This window comes from Wyeomyia smithii, chromosome 2 (genome assembly GCF_029784165.1).
Source record: "Wyeomyia smithii strain HCP4-BCI-WySm-NY-G18 chromosome 2, ASM2978416v1, whole genome shotgun sequence".
NCBI classification, from domain to species: domain Eukaryota; kingdom Metazoa; phylum Arthropoda; class Insecta; order Diptera; family Culicidae; genus Wyeomyia; species Wyeomyia smithii.
Window position 1 is genome coordinate 35050318 of NC_073695.1, and position 23112 is coordinate 35073429.

The window sequence follows — 23112 nt, forward strand, 5'->3', positions numbered from 1 at the left end:
GATAGAATACCAATGTAAATCGACTTTGCGAATTTCGTTCAGCGGTAGGTTCCAAAAGTTTCGACCTTTCGAAAAAAGTCCCCATGCAAAATTCAAGCATTTCAGCAGCTTCAGTCGTGCCTCTCTCCTAGAAACAGACATAGTCATAAAATTTCATTCGCATAGGCAGACAGACATCCGATGTAACCTTTCGATGCATAGTTTGAAATAGTATATTCTTCCAATATTCCTACCCTGGAATAAAGTGTTGATACTAGACATCATGTTTCCCATGTAAAAAACAACGACGACCGCATGGTGGTGTTATCAGAAGGCAACAAAAAAAGTAGTGAAAAAGTTTCCCTTTCCTGATGATGGAAAACAAAATAGAAAAAAAACCTCTTTGTCTCCGAGGCTTAAGCATGTAAGGTTAAAATTTGTTTAATAAAATCAACCTAGTAGCAGACTGGTTTCCGGGTGCTCGTTATTTTCTCCGCCCCCACAGGGAATTATTTTTACAAGTCCCTGGCAAAAAAGTTCTAGAAGATTACCTTAGCCTTTGCAATCGAATAGATTAAAAAGATTAAAAACTAAAACACGTTAAGAAAAAAAATATTTTTTTTTGTTTTAAAGCTTTGTACAGTGTTTCTTCTTCTCTTGTTTTCAAAGTACTAAATTATTATCTAAAACTTTGCCAAACACAGACGCTCGATGCAGGAGATTATATCAAAGTTTGATTCATGACAAAATCTGGGACATCAAATTTCATAGAACTCTGGCAAACCTTCCACTTCATAGTCAACCTTTTTCCAATAATTGAACAAATGTGTTGTTTCAGGGTCACTAATCCAAAAAAGATTAAAAAATTCGGATCCATGCTTTCTAAAGCCGTTAACGAGTTTGGCACCCACATACTTCGAATTAAAAGATTTTGTTGGACCTTCACTTGGTAAGGTCAGTATCCAAAGCTGCACTCACTGGCTTGAAAGATGATGCTTTCAATGCCTGCATAAAGTGTGTTGGATTTTGTTGTAAACATATAATTGTTTAACACTGGCTTATAAAACTGCCTCACAAACCGGAAATCCTCCAGCTCTTGCACCTAATCGACAATTTTGATTTCATCTCAAGACGTGAGAATGAGAGGTTTTCTAACTACATTTCTCCGCTCAATTTGGGGTCTACTTCCAAAAAGTTTTACAGTACTCACATTGAACTGTTTTACAACTGAGCGCAACGTCTAGAACCTCTTTCCATAGTTCTTGTTTGGTTGGATTTTCCACATTGAGCTGCTTCCCTACAATCTACCACAGATTCTCGATGGAATTTAAGTCTGGTAGCAGAACTGTCCACTCCATGGCGTCGATCAGCAAACAATTTCTTCACAGTTTGAGCAATGTGTTTGGGTTCTTTGTCTTATATTTGGAATCTCACTGGAGCTTTTACCACCTATCTATGCTTCTATGCTTCACAAGCCGTATTTGGATTGCTCGAGAACTCACTCAATAATCGGCTGCAATAGATTAAAGATGATATGATATGAGATGATATGGTATGATATGATAAGATGAAGATGATTTCTCTTAAATTATTTGGCTTAGGAGGTTACTTTGAAAGTTCCATTTCAGATTTGAAATATAGGCTTTTAAACTTAAAAATATACTAAAAAGGAGCCTACAGCCTCATGACAGTTTTGTTGTTCCACATCTGTTGTGCTGTCATCAACCGATTTTTTTTTCTTCACATATCGTTTATTTGATACGGCACAAATAAATTCAATGTTCAACGGCGCCAATTATATCTGATGACATAAAATCTAAAAGTAAAATGAAATTAAGTCTAACTTAAAACTAGCAAGGATTTTTCAATCAGTGTTTTGTTGTTAAATGGTCGTCTGATGATGAGCCACGATGTCATGAGCTGGGGCAGGGGCTTGTAATCCTCGGGTCCTGGAGGTATTCTGCACCCCTAGTTACTGGTTCTGTACTTAAGGCTCAAACGTTTTCCTGTAGTTTTGTTGAGTGTGGACGGAGGGGAACGGGACTAGACTGGGGCATGAATGGATTTCAGGTCATCAACCGACATGATAGCTTAAATAATAATTATCTATAAACACTAATATCTGTGGATTAAAATGATTTTTGAGAATAAATCTGCAAATAGTGACTTATGGCTGCACTAACAACTCGAACGGCTTCGCGGTGTTTTGAAATTTTAAATTCATAAAAAAATCAAACTCTCTGATTGTTGAAGATGACTAGATTTTTCAAAAACTATTTGATAATCGATCGTGGTGTAGGTAATTCATACCGTATAATTAAACTGTGGTAAAGTTTGCTTTTGGTCATCTCAGGCGTTGCTTGCCAGCAAAAACTCGCATTAGGCAGATCTATTTCGAACTTTTTAAACCAAAGTCTCTCACTTGCATACCCACCCGGACATTGGATTTGACACTCTCTGTTGTTCCCGATGTTCAGTTCACAAATTTATTCGCCCGTTTTATCTTCCCCGCCACTCTCCTTCTCCTCTTACAAAACTGTTGTCAACACAAAAAACCATCCGCATGCTCCCGTTGTTGCTCGCAACTATCACTAACACTCAACGTGGCAGATAAACTGAGTGCCCCGTGCCAACACCGACCGGCTGCTGTTCTCTCGCACTCTTTCGGCTTTTCCTTTCGGGTATTATCCGCTTGTAGAGCATTGTTTTCCACCGAGGAGGGCCCTTGTTTGTGTTGTTGCTCCTTCCTCATCGAATCGTCGGCCGGCGGTGGGTTATTAGTTGCGCGACAACATCGAACGTAGTAAGACGTTTATCGTCGCTCGTTTCGCACCCGAACTAGTGTGCTTTTCCGTCCGTTTTTTGGGGCCCCGATTTGAGACCGTTCCTTCTGTTTATACCCCACCAAATGTTCACCCAACCCCCTGGTCGCTTCTGCGCTGGGATCACCACCACTGGCGGAGACTGTTGTTATCAGTGCACAGGAAGGATTTTCTCGAGCAGGTTTTTAGTTTTGGGAAAGCTTTTGGCTTGAGCAGTGCGGTGTGTGCCCAAGTCCGAAGTGTGTGATCGCCGCCAATTGTGTGGTGCTTTACGTGTGTGATTTTGTTTTTTTTTTTGGCTCCGCTCGCTAAGCCGGTTAATTGTGCTAATCCGCGGTGAGCCTTCCGGAAAGGGCAGCAACGAATTTTAAAAATTCCTCCAGAGACGAAAACCCGTTGCTAATCCTTGGCAGGGTCATAAAAAACGGTGAAACGTGTGCGCGCGAACCAGCGGCTTAAGTAAAGACGACAGTACCCGGTACTATTCGTGTATGTGCGACCGACGACGACGACCGGTCGGAGGCTCTACCCGGTAAACGATTGACAAGAAAAACCCAACTCCCAACTCCTCACCGGATCGAGCGGGGCCGTGTGTTGCCTTTGCTTGGGACATAGGTTGGGTGCACACATGTGTGCTACCTTGAGCCGCGAGCGCCAAACGAAATACAGCTGGGACGGGAAGCGAAAGCGGGCGAAACAAAACATGATAAATTTGTTTTTGTGTTAATTTTTAATCTGATTAAAGAAGGGTTAATTAATGCATTTGGCATTAATTCGCGAGCGCAGTGCAAGAACAAGCGACAACCTTCCGAAAAGGTTGCAAAGATATTTTGTTGTTTTATTCTGAAGGTGGTACACACAGTGGTACAGACAGGGCCGAAGTTGTGCTCCCCCCTGCAGCAGTTAGGCGCGGTTAGGGTTTTCCGAGCGGGGAAATGAAACGAGAAAGATCCGTTAACCGTTCCGATCGTGAGTGCTGCTGACCGGAGACCGGAGTGTCAGTGTCAGATGAAGAAGCCGGCAGGCACCCGGAAGTTGGCCCCAAAGCAAAGAAGCCACAGCAACTTTTGAACGAATCAAACGGAAACAATAGGAGGAAAATAGCCAACGAACCAGCTGGCAGGCGAACAAACAAACAAACAGTTGGTGCAAGAGTGTATGTTTTTTGGCATGGATTTTCAGAGTGCAATGGAAACTTTTGCCGAAGCGTGGGTTGCCGCGAGTGCCGGTGCACAGGTGAGTTTGGTATAGTTTTTTTTTTGGGAGCAAAAAGTGGGGGGTTTTCGCACTAATAGACAGTGATTTGTTTTAATGTGTGGGCGTTCTATTGCATTTAAGACAGCGGAAACTGAAAAAAAAAAAAAAGAAAAGCCTCAAGTGATTGTGTGGCTGGGAAAGTGTTAGAGCTAAAAATTAGAAGGACTTATTTCTTAACTGTAAGAAGAATGTTCCAACAAATCCCAATGCATCACTTTGTTAGAGAAATTTAAACCATTTGGCATGATAGTCCAAAGTGGGATATATCTGTTTGTTGGCTTTAGAATTTGTTTCATCGAGTAAGTAAGGACATAAACTATAGTCGCAATATGCAGAGCAGAAGAAGATATTCAGCATGAAATTTGTCCGTTTGTTTTTTTTTTTTGTAATAAAAAGAGAAGCAGTGGATTTATCATAGAAGATGTTTGAAATATTTAAAATCTGAAAAATCTTCACTAAAAAATTTTACTTCAAAGTAGTACATAAAACATGTAACGCCAAATTCATGAATGTTTTCTGGGGAAAATTTGCCTTCTGACTTCTCAGCTAACTCAAAAATAACGCAACAGACTTTTAATGAATTTCTGAAAGGGTAACCAGCGCCTAGTCAAAGTCTCGACAGTGAAAGATAGCCATATTTAAAGTGTAACTATTATAAAAGTGATAACCAAACTAGAAGTAAAAACTCCTCCAGAACCCATACGAAAAAATTGAAAAACAATAATTTGGATTCGATTTTATTCACAAATATAAAAATCGCTGTTTGATTCTGCACTTACCCAAACCATTCCAGCTGTAGTAATTAATATTCTAGGTGCGTTAAGAGATGCACAAGAATGTGAGGCTTTCTACTTAGTATAACTTTCGACTTGCAGAATGAATGATAAATTTAACATGAAATCGATAGCAATTGCATTAAACGTGCGAATGGAGTCAGTTTGTTTCTTGAAACCAGCAATTCCAGTTGGTGAAAATAACTTTACATAAGGCAAATTTCGAACTACAACAAAAAATGATTTCCTTCGAAGAATTACTGTAGTTTATTTTATTATTTTGCATTGCTTGTTTCGCGTTTTGAATCGTGCCTATTTTTAATCAAAAAACAACAAAATAGGGATACAATTAATAACGTTTAATAACGTTTTGCAGTAAATTTTGCGAACAATAGCGTTAAAAACTAACTTATCTTTTTAATCTTGAAGTAATTAGCTGTCATTGTTGCTTAGTTAATTTAGTGAAGCAATGCATTTCGACGTGGAGCAGAAAAAATTTAACCGAAACCGATAACAACGATGAGATGTGAAATTTTTGATGATGTTAAATGACTGAACATATTTGTCGTATTTCCAAAACTGTCATCACACAGCTTTTCAAAGTTTTTGAACCTCTAGTTATATCGTTCGTTACAATTTTCCGAATTCCTAATTTTTTTTATCAATTTTTGCGTCAAGCCCATACAACAAAATTCCCTAATTTCCGAACAAAAAAGTTTATATGTCAGGCACACAATGCAGCTCAAAAAAATTCTGGGATAAACACCAAGTAAAATGAAAAATTTATCAAAATCTTAACTCGCAAGATAAAAATTGCTTTCTTCTGTTGAAAATTCAACCCGCAGTCTACTCACAGTTTACTCAAGTTTTTTAGCTCTGTAACCTTCCGATATTGACAGCTCATATTTACTGCATCACTTTTCAATTTGATAACTTATCGCGCAGAGAAGTGAAGAGTTTCTGTTTTATATTTTAATAAGTGATATTCAAGCTTACAGATGTTAAATTGATTCCTTCTCAATGTTTTCGATGCATAATATTCTGTTTTGAGTTTTGAGATTAAATCTACTGTTTGTTTCAGAGAAGATTGAGATCTAAAAATACTTTTATAAAGTTTCCTACAAATGAGTTTTGCTCTGAAATGCAGTATACACCAGCGGTTTACTCCGTCATTATGCATACAGAGTTGTGACCCTTTGAAGGTTGGCGAATAATTTAAACTAGTTAACTTCTAACGTACCTCAGCGAAAATTAAGATTAGAGTTGAACGATAAGAAGATAGTACTTAACATACATCCTAACGCCAACATATTTTTGCTCCCTTCCGGGGAATACCGAAAACAAAATCCCGGGGATCTCAAGCTCCGCAATAAAGGTGGTTATTTCCGTTATAAAAAAGGCTAGTTCCAGGGATGAAAACAAATTAGTGAAACGTTGAACCATCAAAATAATTTGAAATACGTAATTTTAAAATAATTTTTTTATTTATATTGATTATACACCGATAAAAGAGCAGCTTAAAAATATAACGCACCACATTACATTTAATTTTTATAATATTAAATATTACCAACTCTTACAATCTGTAAGAGTTGGTAATATTTCAGAAATAATTTATTGCTTCAAGAGTTTTGAGTAAACACTTCTTTTGTTTTAGAAAACAATGTTGTCTGGGAATAAAGAACAAAACTTCTTTTAACCGAAAACAAATGTCAATGTTTGGAATATCTACAAATTTTACTGCACAAGAAAGTATTTGCAAGCGGTCGACAGCGTCACGATGTATAGGAGGCTGAGATTCTTTAAATTCAACGGTCGACGAACTAAAATCTTTTACTTAGTCTTTCCAAATGAAATAAACAACGTCAGACTGTTTGACGTTTCGTCCATTTTTGATAACCTTTTTCAAGAAAAATCAGAAGAAATCTGAATAACGTTGAAAACTAACTTCAATAATAATCTAAACTCAACTATGAAAAGTTGAAACATTAGCTCTATTAGCTTGAAGAGATTTCCTGGATTTATTCCAGGAGTGTGGTGACTTTTTGAAAGTTGGTGAATAATTTAAATTTTATGAAACCTCCATCAATTTATAGTAAAAGAGCCAACCAATAAATAGTTATTGCTTGCACAGCAGTTATTTTTACTTGAGTGTTTCAGTGAAAAAATCAGATTATAACCTGGACGCACAAAAGATGAATCCTGCCATACATTAGGACACTAACATACCAATGCTCCTTTTCATGTTATATAAGAATCTTCTAAAAAGGATATTTTCCCGCGATGAAAAGAAATGAGCGAGAACATTGAACTGTGCTCAATAAAATTGAAATACAATATCGCAAGATAAAATGACTTTTTAAGTAACTTTTATATATGAATAGAAATTATTTAACAATCCATAATGCCGTTTGATATCGTGAACCTTATTTAAATGTCTGAAAAAACCTATTTAATTTTCTTTGGAAGGATCTTACTATGATTTCTTCAAGAGTTTTAAACAGACTTAGTAAAGACTAATATCTGAATAGAAAAAACTTCCTATGGATATGTAGAAACAAAGAACAAAATATATCTAAAGATTTTGTTACTCAAGAGAACATCTGTAAGCGGTTTACTTCCCTCATCATAATACATGAAGAGCTGAGATTCTTTCTAATCGACGGTCAACTGGCTTAAATCTGCTCAACTTGCGGTATATATAATTTAAGCTCGGCAAACTGCCATCAATTTATAGCGAAAGAGTATTCTCTGAATCAAAGTTTAATCACAAAATAAGTTCTACCTACAATAAAATGAGGAAAATCATTTTTCGATCAGGGAAATCGGAGAATATCAGGGAAAGCTAAAAAATAATCAGGGAGAGGTTAATCATTTTTTAACGGCTCTTTAGCGTTAATGACGCACTGTTCGGTTTCATATCCGATCAAGTACTTTTTCCACTGCGATTTCTGAATTGCGTTCATCTACGTTGCATTATTTGGGCTGAAAAGCAGGGAATTTATTTTGAAAAGTATTCTAACCACACTGATTAATGTGGATGAGGTGTTTTTCTCAGACTTTCTCAGTTTAAAAAAAAATGCAAATCAGTTCACTAGATTAGAATACCCGACGTTTCGGCCGTTTTTGGTGGCCTTTTTACAAGGAAACTTTATAAAAAAATCTGAATTATTTTTAAAACTATCTTCTATAAACCTGTAAAAAGTTGAAACAACGATTCTATTTGCTTGATAGGAACTGTTACTGTAGTAATCCCAGGATTATGAAATTATGGGGTTTCCTGGGAAACATAGCTTATATTTTCTGAATTTCAAACGAGTGAAAATTAGAAGCACTGTAATAAAATATCCTTTTTAAAATTTATTTATTTTTCTGATTTTTTTTTTCTATTCTGCAATCTCTATTGCTATAATTGCTGCTTCAAATGTCGAACATTGAAAATTCAGTTCTGAGTATGTAGAAACAGGGTGGGAAAGCACAGAAATAGTTCAACAAATTTGAGATTGAATTGAAAAAAAGTTTCAATCTCGTGTATTATTGCCTTCTTACCATAACCGATATATATCATCTCTTTAAGCTTTCCTTTTCAAATGTGTTCTTAAGCTAATGTATCATGATTGGAACAATTCAGACCATTTTCATGATACATAGATTTTCATATCACATTTTCACCATTACATCGCATGAAATCATAAACAAATAACTTCTATCGAAACAATCTACCTATTTGGTTCACAGAAACAATAATTTATAGAAAAAACCCGACGTAAATTTATTCGAACATATAATTTGTATCATGATCGGAACAAAAAACGTAACATAATCGGCTCGGCCGTTTTATTTTAGATCCATTTGAAGCCAGTGTTCTTTCAGTTAGACAATTCATTTGTCTAAATTAATTTTCAATATTTCAAAATGGGCCCTCTCATGGAAAAAAGTGTTTCTCTAACAAAAACTATTCCATGAATTTTTTCCTACGTGAAATTCGCCATTATATCAAGCACAAGCATAATAAAGCGATTAAGTCTCAGAAGTAAGGTGTTTCGATTATGATACCAACAGGCCTCCGATTTCCACCCATAATTCCAATTTTTAAAGTGTTTCTATATAAAATTAAGATGTTATAGAAGCATTTTTTCTTAAAAATATACTGTATTTCTCGAATAGTTAATTCCATTATCATTGCTTGAAAACAAGATACGCAATCGCATGGACGAATTAGGCTCGAAAACTGATAATGTTCCAAATTTTCATTCTAATAGTATTACCTGAAAAAATCCTAATGAAACTTTCTGTACATTGTTTGGTGAAGTTGTTTGATGATACTGGTAAATATTTAGAATAAATGGAAATAGTGTAGCGATTTCACATATGAAAAATTGCTTCGATCATGATACAACACCTCATTAATCATAATTTCGTTCCTTAATATTGTCTTAATAATCACGTAATAGAGCCAATATTAAACTAAGGTTTGCTCTAATTCGTTTCAACATTGCCTGAGTTTTATCTGGAGTAAATATTTGGTCACTGACATCTCACAGCTCAAACAAGGAAGACTGAATCAAGATTAATTTTCAAAGATTGTTTTTCCTTAGTAATAAAAGTGTCAGGTTAAGGTCTTCTTGATCTGTTCAGAGGAAATACACAACAATTTAATTAAATTGCCCGATGTTGTTGTTTTTTTTTAAGAGAAGTTTCATAAAGTTAAACTTAATTACGTTGACAACTATCTTTAATAAATTCCCAATCAACTTCGAATATAGCAATGAAAGGATCACAGGATTCTATGGGAAACATAGTATTCATTTCCTTACTTTCGGTATAAATAGGTGCAAATTGGAGCACAGCGTAATAAACTAAATATTTTGAGTAATTAAATTTTTCGAACTTCATCACTACATTTCTCACTTCAAAGGAAGAAGAATTTTAGTGAATTAAAAATTGTGTCAAAATAATGACACTGTTCTGTGCATGTAGTATCAGAGTAAGAGGCACAAACACAGTTTTGAAAATTTAAAATTTAATCGAAACAAATGTATAACTTCACGTTTCATTGCCTTCTCACATTGTTGCAAATGTTTATCGTCACTCTAAACTCTACATTTCGAATGTGTTTTATTCATCACAGTTTTGTTCCTCAATTATATCTCATTATTCACGTAATGGGGTCAAAAAACTCTGACTTGTTATTGTTTGCTTCAACATTGCCTTTATTTTCATTGAATGAAGTGAACTATCAAACATTTGGCCACTGACATCTGACGGGTTAAAAACAGAAAACTGCATTAGCTTTGCGAAACATTTCGATGCTACGATTGCCTGCCCAACAAACTAACAACAACGTTTTCGGTGCATTGGTTGTTCTCCAAAGACTATTTAACAGAGTTTTCGTTCAGTACTTTTTTCACATATCATTTATTTGATACGGCACATATACAATTTAATGTTTAACGGTGCCAATTATATCTGATGACTTAAAAACTAAAAGCAAATTTTTTATCCTCGCTGCTGAAATTAAGTCTAATTTAAAACTTACATGGATTTTTCAATCAGTGCTTTGTTGTTAAATGGGCGTCTGCTGATATCCGTTCTGATGATTTTCATTTATTTCGAATGCTTCTTCGTCGGCGATATCGTTTGTTTTTATATCTGACTAGTTAAAATGTATTATTATTATATCCCTGTTTGGTTATATATGCTGACACTCTTAAGATGTTTTAAATGTTAGCATTAGGTTAGGTCAAGGGACGTGTTGATCTGTTGGTGAATAGACCGGGAACATAAATAAATAGCTTTTGTGAAGTTATTGTTTTTGATCAGAGACGAGGTTTGAAGAACTAATAATTTATTTACTCATATGTATATTAAGTTTGCACTCTATTCAGCGTCGCACCCTTTCAGCCAACTATTTTTATGGCAATTAGTAGTAACTTTCATTTAGTGTTTCAGATTTTACTGGGTAAATCAATAACACTCAACTTGAATAATTACAGATAAGGGTAGAAATAAAGATTGGAACGCGCAAAAATTGGTCGACAAAAAAATCGTTTCTTTCAGTCAAAATTCATAATACAAAAATCTTCTTATTTTTATTTTGGTAGTTCAACTCACATGTTTAAAGGAAAAAATGTTCGTTTATTATTTTGGTTTGCCAAATCCAAACTTCCGTGCCATCCGCTCTTTCGTTAAATTTTGTACAGTGGTCTTATCGATTTATTCTGCTGCTCGTTTTCGATGGATTTATTAGTTTTTTTGATATTTCGTTTGATCAAGTCTCATACCGTTTGATAGAGCGGAAATCTGGGCTGTTAGGAGGGTTGTGGTCTTAGGGTATCACAACCACGTTGTTCGCATCGTACCACTCGATCGCCTTTTTCCCATAGTGGTAGCTTGCCAAGTCCGACCAGAACAGCACAGGCCTTTTATGTTGCTCTAGGAATGGTAGCAGGCGATTTTCCAGGCACTCCTGGACGTAGATCTCTTGATTGACGGTTTCGGTGATGGAAATGCCATTTTTAGACCATACGTGCATATGGCCTGCCAGGCGAGGTATTTTTTCGGGAACTTCGATGGTTGATGGTTTGATAATTTTGGAAATTTAGGCCACCTTCACTTTTTCTGATACGGTATAAAATTCCTGTCCCAGAAGCTGCTCGAAATCAACCTTAACATAAGTTTCGTCACCCACGGTTGAACTTTGTAAGCAAATTACAGTTTCCGGGCTTTGCCGAGGTGTTTTAATCGTAATCTGGGATCGCCACCTCCACCGCCTTAAACGTCGACAACCTGGCTCGTTTTTTGGCCCGCTGCACATTAGTATGGGAGACAATGAGCTTGCCAGTGACGTATCTAATGGAGACGTTAGGATTCCGCTTATAATTCTCTGCCACCTTCATCTTCGTCGCTGCGACGTCAGAATTACGATTGCCGCCCCTTCCAGGCTTCCTGGCGGTCGACAGACGCTGTCCGAACACTTTTGAAATATATGTTATGGTCGATTTGGCCACATCCAGCAATTTTGCCAATTTGGCGTGCGAGAAAGACGGATTCTCTTGCTGCGCGAGCAAAATTTTGACACGCTGATCCTCTTGCTTGGACGCCATTTTGAAAACTGAAGAGCAACCGGTAAAAACTCATTTTAGCAACTATTTTATTTACACTCAACTTCCAAATGCAACATTCCATGTTTTTTTTTAATGCATTTTTAACAGAAATACACCAATTTGAAGTCGACCAATTTTTGCGCGTTCCAGTCTTCACAGACATATGTTTCGAACAAGAGCCATAATAAAAACGTCAAATTTAGCACGCAGTAGTTTACGCATTTTTGCTTGGTATAAGTGCAACTGGAAAATGAGTAAAAACACCAGCATCATGAATTTTCACATATTTTTCAATTGATTTCATGTTTTCCTGAACAATTCATTATATTGTTCAATTTTGAATCAGCGCGCACTAATCTTATATTTATGATTCACAAATTTCTTCAAAAAATATGTATGTGTTATCTTATTTGGTCATTTATTTATTTATTTATTTATTTATTTATTTATTTATTTATTTATTTATTTATTTATTATTTATTTATTTATTTATTTATTTATTTGATGTTTTCATCTGGATAAATATGCCTTAATGAATTTTTCGTGATGAGGAAAAACCCTTTTTGCTACTCAAAACGGCATAAAAACCTCATATCTTTTCTTACTCTACAAAAACACAAAGTATAACCAAGAACTAATACAAAAAAAAAAACGAACAAGTTACATGTTGATTGGTCAGTCAGTATAAATCAATCATTAATATTATAGTTAATTTCATGTAATTCTCGTCATTGAAGTTCTCGCCCTCTATTCAGAAGTTTTCGTTGCAATGTCGCATTAGAGAAGTTGAAATCGTAGAAAATGAAATGGTAGACCTCATTAAAGCTGGCAGCCATAAAACGGATCGGCTCATGACGACCGTATTCCGTACGCCGGGCATCGAAAGAAAGAAAATCCCGCTGCCGTAGAGTCCTTTCAGGTGCGTAAAAATCAAGTTGTGTCAGAATTTGCTCAGAATCAGCGTCTCCTTTCAGTATTTTTCCGACAAAAACAGCCCGAGCAACGAATCTCCTGTGTTTTAGTGTGCTTAGACCCAACAGGTTACACTGCTGTTCATATGGTGGCAAGTTCACTGTATCTCGCCATGGCAAACGTCGAAGAGCGTATTTTACGAATTTCTTCTGCACTGATTCGAATCTGTTTTTCCAAGTGTGCTGATATGGGCACCACACAACTGCATTGAACTCTAAAATCTAGCGCACTTAAGCACAGAACAGCGACCGCATACAGTGAGGATCGCAAAATTCGTTACATATTTTGAACATAAATCCGAGCTGTCTGTTGGTTTTAGTAATTATTTTGTCGTAGAGAAGGTGAAATGAGAGTCCAGAATCGAGTATTACTCCCAAGTCTCGAATGCGGTCAACTCGTACAAGAGGTTGGTTGGAAATGCTGTAGTTGAAAGTGATTGGGTTCAGTTTTCGATGGAACGTTATTGCATTGCATTTATTGATGCTAATCGTTAGAAGATTTCTTCATTCTTCGAAAATGTTGATCCATTGTTGGAGCACATGACAATCATCGATGTGTTTCACAGTTATGTATAATTTGACATCATCCGCATAAAAGAGCCGACATTCCGGTGGCAGTAAAATCGACAGCTCATTGATAAATATTGAGAACAGAAGTGGACCGAGGTTGCTTCCTTGTGGTACGCCTGACATGTTGGAGAAGCTCTCAGACGATACGGATCCGATCTTGGCACAAAGCCGTCTGTCCGTGAGATAGGACCTGAACCAACTAATAAGATCATCGGAGATATTAAGTTTACTTGATTTTAGAATTTTATCGAAAGCAGCTTTTAGATCAGTATATATTGCGTCAACCTGAGAACCTGCCTCAATATTACGTAGGCAGTATGAAGTAAACTGAACCAGATTCGTGGAATATAGTTGATATATAGTTTTTACAGCTTGAGAACAGTACTTCATTCATAACGATCTCAAACACTTTGAAACATGCACATAATGACGTTATGCCGCGATAGTTTGCAATATTTCGCTTTTCTCCTTTTTTATGCACAGGGAACATTATTGACAATTTCCAGCTGGTGGGGAATTTGCCTTCACGGAGAGATTTGTTGAAAAGTAACGTCAGCGGCTGGATTAATGAGCTCGTGCATCGTTTCAGGACACATGAAGGATTGTATTGGAAAACATCAAAATGCAACGTTTTATTTCACAGTAAATCACGAGTAACTCAAAATCAAGTTATTTTAGAGCCATGTAGTCTTTGGCAATGTTCTTCCCCATAAAATTTCCCAACTTTTAATGGCATTCAGTTCGTTAGAGCATTAGGTTTAATACCCACTTTTATTGATTGAATGTATGAGTATACTTGAAAAATCTCTTTTCCAAACGATAGAGCTTTTTTTAGGAAAATAAATTGAAGATAATCAATCCGAAACGAATTTTTCCCTTACAGTTTGGACCCTAAGGAACCTGTAAAAAATATAAAAGGATTAGGTTTCATGACAAATTATTCAATTTTGTACCTGTTTTGTTGATCTAACATAAGAAAAACCGATTTTTTCAAAAAAGGCATCGGGGCCAGTTGAAGACATCATTTCCTAGAGCTGCCGTCGAACAAAAGTTTATTCGTAACACCATTTTCCATCATCTGGAGGGTGAGCCCCAGACTTGTGCAATTTTGGGACACCCTAATGAAGGTATTCCATCCGAGCTGGGTGACGTAGAAAATTTCATCTTGTAGATAGCGGATAGCGGATTCTACCTGCGAAAGCTGAACCGGTGGTTTACAATATAATTTCTCAGTTCACATGCGCTGGCAGGGGAATCTCTACATGCATCTGTAGCTTGCTGAGCAGAAGCAGTGGAGTTGTTGAATACACTTTGAAAATAAGTGGCGAAAAGTTCGCATTTTTCAGAAGGGGAGCATGCTACGTCGTGATCTAGAAACATCTCCACGGAAAGCCTATTATCCTTTCGTTTGGAGTTGACGAAAGTCCAAAACTGTTGAGGATTTTTACGGAGATTATCTTGTGTTCTAAGGGATGACGTTTATACAGATATCGGTGGTTATTGCTGGCACGCAAAAATTGTTGCTTATGGAAAGGGCAGCGAGTTCTACAATAATTACGCAGTGCCCTAGATCTTATACGCTTCAGACGCCGTAAATGAGTGTATCCCCAGGGTGGTTTAGAAAGAGGTCTACAAGCAGGGACATCTTCAACCAACGCATTGTTAACAAACTGCGAGAAAAAGTCAACAACCTCGTCAATGTTGTCTGCAGTATCTAAGAACGTCCAGTCCATTCGAAGAAAAATTTCGTTCAACGCTACGTGGTTAGCTCTGCGATAATCCAGTACAGTGTCGTTAGAGTAAGGTTCGAAAACGGTCGGAACAGGTAGTTCAGCTTCAACTAAAATGACAGGGTGGCCAGGGTCTGGAGTTAGCGGTTCTATGCCTTCAAATATCTGACAGTGTCCTAGAAGTGAGTCCGATATTAGTACTAAGTCAAGCAGCCCTCTTTGTGTGTTTAGTATTTGGTTATTCTGTTTCAAACCATTCTGAATAAAGCCATCGAGTAGGGTAGAACATGCAGCAGAGATGTGTGACTCAAAAACATCAACTGTGAGATTATTGCGAGTGGTGAGGTTCCATACTAAACCAAGCTGGTTATAGTCTCCAAACAAAAGCGTATGATCTTGTTCTTTTAGGTTGGAAAAAAATTGGTCTGACTGAATCAATACTACTGAATACTCCAACACTGTTTTTCTGAATACTCCAACACTGTTTTTCAGATTAGTTAATTTGAGCGTTGCCCATAAATGCTCTAGAGAGTTATCTACGGGAGTTCGATCCATGCATTTGGTCATCATTTCACATCCAAAATAAATCATCTTAAAACAAGTTGATAAATGTGTCCAATAATTATATGATGAAACACGTGTTTGGTAATTTTTCTTTTTTACAGGATGCTGTTGAACCAGTTACTGCTTGCCGAACGAAACTAACAAATGTAATATTATTTGGTTCAAATCCCCACATTTTTATAAGTAAAGAATGAAAGAAAAAATTACTATGAGAAATAATGCTAAAAAACGAAGCAAATTTGAATAAAAAAAATAACAAATTCTTTCATTCGGGGATCAATTTTTCGACTCCTTTGTGAAGAATTTCATCAAATTTCAGCCTCTTACACTGACTTATATAGTAGATTTATTTGGTTTCTTGAAATGCTTACAAAAATTGCACGCTTTTTAGCCCCGCATGTATTTGAACGATTTATAAACTGCTGTTTCCGTGGCATTTCACAGATCACTGGAAAATAAATTTTAAGCTAGTCACATAATCAACCTCACAGCATTTTTATTGCGCGATCCAGTGAATTTACAGTGAAACGCGATGAAGTTGTTACAAAGTGATATCCCTGAAGTAAAGTATGGAGTGGGTAATCATTTCTGGCCTGTTTAAAATTGTGTTCAACTGAAATCTCGTAAAAAATGATGCGCAGAATCTTTTCGATTGGGAATTGAAAAGATATAAATTTGTTTTATGCACCTCTGTGTTTGTCTTTAGTTTTAATAAAATATGTGATTAATTGGCTGAGTATTTTAAGTGTTGTAATTTAAACCATTTTTAACTGAATATATGATTCTCCAAACAAAAAATCTGTCGTTTCATAACAGTTGTTTAGTTATATTTATTACAAACCAGACAAAAACTTACCTATAGATTAGTGACTGGTTTGTTAAATACACTAAAGTCGCGTAAAAAAATCACGTAAATTCCGAAATCCGCGTAAATTCTAGAATCCGCGTAAAAAAACCGCGTAAGTTCCGGAATCCGTGTGAAAAAAGCCGTGTTAAAAAAACCGCGTAAAAAGCTACCTTAGTGTAATGTGTAGTGAATGATATGTTAAATAATATGGACAAAAAAATGTCAGCGAGGAATCACGGAAATACCATACATAATATGTCACCAAGAGGGCATTATCAAACCCGAGAAGTAAGCAAACAACAATTAAAGTTACAGCTAACTTTAATTTCTCAGAAGAGCTGCATACAAGATTCGATCCACTGAAAATTTCTCCGAACTGGCGCATATCGTGAACGCGATCTTTATGCCGTCGGAGGTTCGAAGCGCGGTTGCCTGAAAAAACGATGTTGTTTTTGTTACTTCACTACTCTAAAAAGATTGACAAATTTCATGGATTTCTCAACACTGCAACTGGATTGTGGTTTTACACCAAAATAAACAACAACAGTACAGCGCAAATAATGCGCTTCCTGTTCGACGAATCAGCGAAAGCTGAAAATCACACTTCTGCTGCGATAAGTTCCCCTCTGTTGACCGCTCCAAGTCCGGGGTAACCAAGCGCGACTTAAATCCGCTCCACGCTCATAGCTTCTTAGTGCAATTGGCCTCTCGATATCGCCGAGCTGTATCCCGCGATAAGACGCTCCAATTATATCGTCGCCATTTAGCCGTCTTTCAAAAGTTATAATCGTTGGTTATATTTGTCATTTAGAGGCACAGAACTAGCAAACATACACATACTCTGCACTGTGTCAATTTGGTCTCACCCTGTGACGACGTCAGAACAAAACGAAGGCAATTACTTACGGGATGAGTCGGGTTTTATTATCCCAACTGTTGCACCACCTTCTGCTTAGCCCAAACGGGCTTGAGGGAGGTAGAAGGTCATCGCGTTGCAGATGGGTGTGTGCAATGAATGGGAAATTACCATGTGCAAAGTAGGTAGGTACCCTTACGGAAGAGGTGCTTGAAACAACCGAACAACTTGCAGTTTGGTCTTTGCGTTGCAGCTACCTGCTGCCATCCACATGCACCTTCACTTTTGTTCGGTCTGGGTTCTGGGATTGCAGAGCGGCGATATGAAGCTTGACTTCTAAATCACCCGTCGAGCAAGGTGTCAGCGGTGTCCTTCCTCGGGGCGGGATAATCCCATTTGTGTGTGGATTCTTCGAACAGGATTAGGCGAACAAATTTGGTGTTGAATTTGAATATGTAGGAAACAATCGGAGTGAAGATGGATAAACAATAAAGGCGCTATGCACTTATCAAGATGTGAAAAATATGTTAAAACTTCCCAACTCTCAACTTGTTTATGTTAGCTCTAAGTCTGGGACATTCATTACACATTATATAGGGCTCCGTTTTACTTCTAAAAATCCAAGCACTTTAAATTTAAATTGTTCGAATGATTTCTAAAAATCAACAGCGAACAACAACACAAACAATATAAGATCTGTCAGTAATAGAAGGTAAAAAATAAGGGAATAAACATATCGATAGAAGTGAAACAGTATGCCGGTATAGCTTATAGTCTAGCAAGTAAGTGTTATTTCGAAAAAGGTCAATAAGCGTTTGTAATTCTACTTATTTTGAGAATCCGCTGGAGATGACCGAGAATTATTGAAATAGTTGATCGAAACGTCCGGAAATTGGTGCCTTTTCAGTTTACTTCTCATCGATAAACGTCGATTATCCAACAAACATAAAAATATAATCATAAACTGTGCGATTTATCTGCAATTATTTACTACTACTCCAGCACCAAACTTTGGAATTCACTGCAATGCAAAGCCTTTAACTCTGTTCGACTACAATGTTTATTTTCATACCACTGTTTTTTTCCTCCAAAAGTTGTTTACAATTGCACACCAGGAATTGCACACCAGGGAATCGCTCAAAACAGGCTAAAACTTTAACTTACCTCAAAAATGCAGCGCACCGCGAACTCATGGTTTTTTGCTTTTTTTCTAGTTTTAGCGCAACTACTGCTGTCAAATTGTGTGCCAGTGTTGTCAGCACTGTTAGTAGTAGCATGCGCGATCATTTAGAGCAAATATTTTGAAATTAAATTTAGGTTTAGTTTTTCGTACGACAAAAGGCTTAAAAATATGTTATGATACGAATGTGTGTAACAGCACCTACACAACATTTCTTTGTCTTGTTGGTTTGAACAAATCAAAGAAAATTTTAAGGAATCCTGATTAATATATTGTTCAAAAAACAAATATATTGACGTTGACTCATGTGCTGAACGGAGGGTTTAAATTAAATAAAACAAGCCCAACTCGAAGGTATCTTCCGTTTTGACCCGCACAGCCATCCATTTGTCAATATCGGGCAAGATTCTCATCAATCCATTCTGGCTGCATTCCCAATCATCAGGGTGCTGCTGCCGGCACGGTTCACTGCAATACGAAGGCAAGAAAGGTGCGAAGTATGTACCTACTGACGAAAGAAGGATGCACACGCAGCGCGAGCTCAGCCAAAATATAATCCTTCGTCCTTGTGCGATTCGTCCTACTGGTCGACGCAAAGGCTGATCAGAAAAAAAAAGAGAAGATCCGATAGAGAAGAGGAAACGAAAACCGAAACATAATTTATGTGATTCGGCTTATCCTTGTGATTCAGCTCACTGCTGTCGATGCGTTTGGAAATGTGTTAAATAGGAATTACCTTTTGTTACTACGAAATTCTCTCACCATCGCCTTTGCTGCACCCAAATTGTTCGCGTTCCGGTATGTGACAAAACATACACACCAAGGAGCCCAAGGAAGGAAGGGAATATGAGATGGAACCGAGCGTGCGCACCAATAAAACTGGATTAAAGCCACTATTCGGTCGATATTTTTCGACCGGTCGGATAAAGAGCAGGAAGCATTAATTCGATTTAGGGTAATTAATCGACTTATCATTTACCGTGACCGGGATGATCGTGCGGCTAACGAGGAATGTTTGTGTTCCGGATTTTGTGGACGCTGCCGAACCGGATGGGACAATTACTCATCCGAAGCGACGCAGAATTAGTCACCCTGAGTAGCAACGTCTAGCCAATATTATCGTCATTAGCATTTAGCGCCAATGACTCTCTCTCTCTCTCTCTCGTTCTCCGATTGGATGACCGCAGCCAGGGTCCGGTGTCTAATATGTGGTGATAACAGAGAAAAATCGACCGAGAAAATTCAGTTGCAGTTCTCTTATCTGCCCCGGCGAGGCCTCTTCCTAGAAGTGAACTCCGAGTGATGCTGCAGAGCCACGCGCTCCGCGTCCGTCAAGACGCATTGCGTAGCATAGCTTTTTACATATGTATGTACATGATTGCGGGCGTGAGCGAACGGATATGCAGATATGCTTTGCATAAAGCGGATGGAAAGAGCAACACATGTGCGGCTTATCGCATAGGCTTCCGAACGGTGGCGGGCGGCGGCAAAGTTTCTTCGGTTCGGTGCGTTTAGATATGTTCGCACTTGCTTTATGAAGTGGAAAATAAATTAAAAACATTCACATTGCGTTAATTGCGGGTTGTTTTCCAGCGACATACATATGTATGTATGGGTACGCAAACGATGACAGAAGTTGATTGTTGCTCGGGAATTGAAGCAAAATAGCTCCGGAATGATAGATCGTGCATCAGCACCTAATTAGGCTAATAAAAATACTACCCGTTGTGTTTATAAATTCTCTATCGTAACACAAAAGCAAAATTATTTGATAAGTTTTTCTCATTAAACTGAACAAGTCGTAATTGGATGGTTTTTGCTCTGAATATTCCACTGTATGGAAGCAAAAACATTCTACCTTCGCAATTGAACTGATATCTAAGCTTCCAAATAAGAACAAGTTTAGTGTCTAGCATTGTTGATATACAATTACTCAAAACTACATAAAACTTGCAGGTCTGATGCAAATTTCCGGTTAGGAAAAATCCTTACAATTACGATGATAACACAGAGAAAATATAAAGAATGTGCGCAAATCAATAAAAACACAGCTTGACAGTCCCAGTTGAGCTGGAACTAGAAAAACAATCAAAAATCATGATTTCGAGCGTTTTGAGAGATTTTTCTTAGAAACTAATCACGGTCGTGATGGCTTTTTGTGTAAAAAGAAAAGTATACAGAGTTTGAGTGTTTACGCGACTCGTAATATTAGAAGGGTCACCGGCGTGAAATTGTAATCAATACCAGGATCTTTCATATATTTTAAACTGTAATATATGATTCTATTTACATCTCTTTAAGCCACCGTTCGCGTAGGCTATGTGGTTTCAATGCCATTTTGTTTACTTCTACCTCATGCGAACTTTTGCCCCTTACATTCTATGCATTCTTGTTAGCGTTTTCTTCAACTGCACACAGTGAGCTAATCCCACCGCTGGCACCAATCTTATTCATTCACTCAACTTTTCTCACCATTCCCTATTGTTAAACCAGACATGAGCGAATTGAAGTGTGAAAGCCGTAAAATATATATTGGTTAACAATTGTAAGAAAGAATTTCCTAGGGCCATCACGAGAGCTTAGATGAGTTCAAGTTTTTCTACCGTGCAACACTGTGATTTTTAAAATTGAGATCTTTTTTGATTACTATATTTTCGAGTCAACTGTTCCATTGGGGAGCTCCGTAGCCGCAAAGCTGCAGAGTCCGTTTTTATAAGCGGGTGGCCGTAGGTCAAGATTCGAACCTACGGCCACCCGCTTATAAAAACGAACTCTGCAGCTTAGAACCAGGCCAACACATTTGCGCAGTATGCTCTTTGTTGTCCAAAATTCTCAACTATCGAATATAGAAAACGGAATACGTATATCTCATCTCAATAATTCAATTCAGGTTCATCTATTTTTCAATTTTTTTTATATTTTTTTAAGATGCATATTTTTTTTGAAAAGACCAAATTTTTATCTACAATTTTGCCGAAGACGTTACACCGATCAAACAAAATGTTAAAAATCCTAATAACACAAAATAACATCTTAAGCCTGCAGCAACATTTGTGCAAACATTCAGCAAGTGGCAAAATGCTCATTAAAATGAGTTGTCCCATTTTTTTGTGAAATTACTCAAATCCAAATTGCTGAACTCGAGCCACGAAAATTTTGTGGTTGTATCGTTTGGAAATCGGAACGAAACTAGTGCCGCGTGAATTCATTATAATTTAGCAACAAATTACAACGATGTACAAAATCATGAGTCATGAGTGCCGCGACTGTATTTTTTGAGTGTCGTGTATTTTGACACAGGAAAGGAAAGAAGGTACAGTTGTCTTGTCCTCTGTTCATGAACGCATTGTCTCCTGTTCATTGCTGGGTTTCTTTCGAGTCAGCATTTACTCATATGGATCGTCAGGTTCTCTGGTTGTGTTTTTCCGGCCCAAAGCATAGCCGGAACCTTTGAACCCAATTTAAATTTCGAAAAACCCGATGTTACGATATTACGCTGTGATCGAATTTCAAGAGCTGAACGAGCTCGGTGTTGGAATTTGTATATGAATTTTGGACAGTTGTTTTGGTTTTTTTGTGGATATTGCTTTTCTCGGTATAAGGTGCAGTACCTTGCAGTCTGCAAGCTATATGCCCATTCTAATTGTTGTTGCAATCCAAAGTTAAAAAGAGTTTTGACGTGAAGACTTGAAAACAGAATTCTAAGAGGGTTCAAATTTCAAATGTTGAAGTATTATTTGTGTAAATATTTCGTACACGACCTGAAATTTGAATATCGTACAGACTTGAGGAGCGAATCATCGAAAAATAAACAAAATATCTCTCACCAAATATTCGGTAATCGAGCAACAATGAAAATTTAGTAAACTAGGGGAAATTTATCCGTTACTTTGTTTGAAAAATCCTTTTACACAGTGCTCCCATCTTCATCGTTCATCTCACCGTTTAAATCTCTGTTCCAATTTTCGAGCTACAAGTGCTTTAATATTCATCCTACCATATGTTATCCTAAACAAACGTCAGAGAAACAATTCAAAAATTTCAATTCCCATGATATTTTTACAGTGGTCTGGGAGAATGATTGTGCAAAAAAATGGCTGACCATCTATTATGTGACCGGCTCATAATTTAAACAAGTTAAAATAAAGCTAGCAGTTAGTGAGGTAGTGACGTTGAATGTTTGCTGTCAAAAATAAAGAAATTTTGGTTTTCAAGCATATCATCAAAAGGTTAGCATAAATTATTCAGAAACTAAGCTTGATTAGTCAGCGTTTTCAGCATTATTTGTTTGCACCGATAGCAACTTATTATATCTCCAACGTAGTGAAAATAGATCCAGCTGAAATTTAAGATTAGTTCAATCTCGTATATATCTACTCCAGAGCTGATAGATAAGAACTGATTACCAAAATCGTTGCTAGAATGTTCACCGTTTGAATATTATGTACGTTGGGTGA

At 37.1% G+C, this 23112-nt stretch overlaps 1 protein-coding gene across 1 annotated transcript in view; it reads left to right on the forward strand.

Moving 5' to 3' along the window:
* Window positions 1-2762: 2762 nt before the first annotated feature.
* Window positions 2763-23112, forward strand: part of LOC129724397 (uncharacterized) — a 264826-nt gene continuing 244476 nt past the window's right edge. Inside the window, exon 1 of the mRNA XM_055679277.1 lies at window positions 2763-4037. Within this exon, the coding sequence (XP_055535252.1) occupies window positions 3960-4037 (78 nt within the window). The 5' untranslated portion in view covers window positions 2763-3959. The remainder of the gene's footprint in view (window positions 4038-23112) is intronic.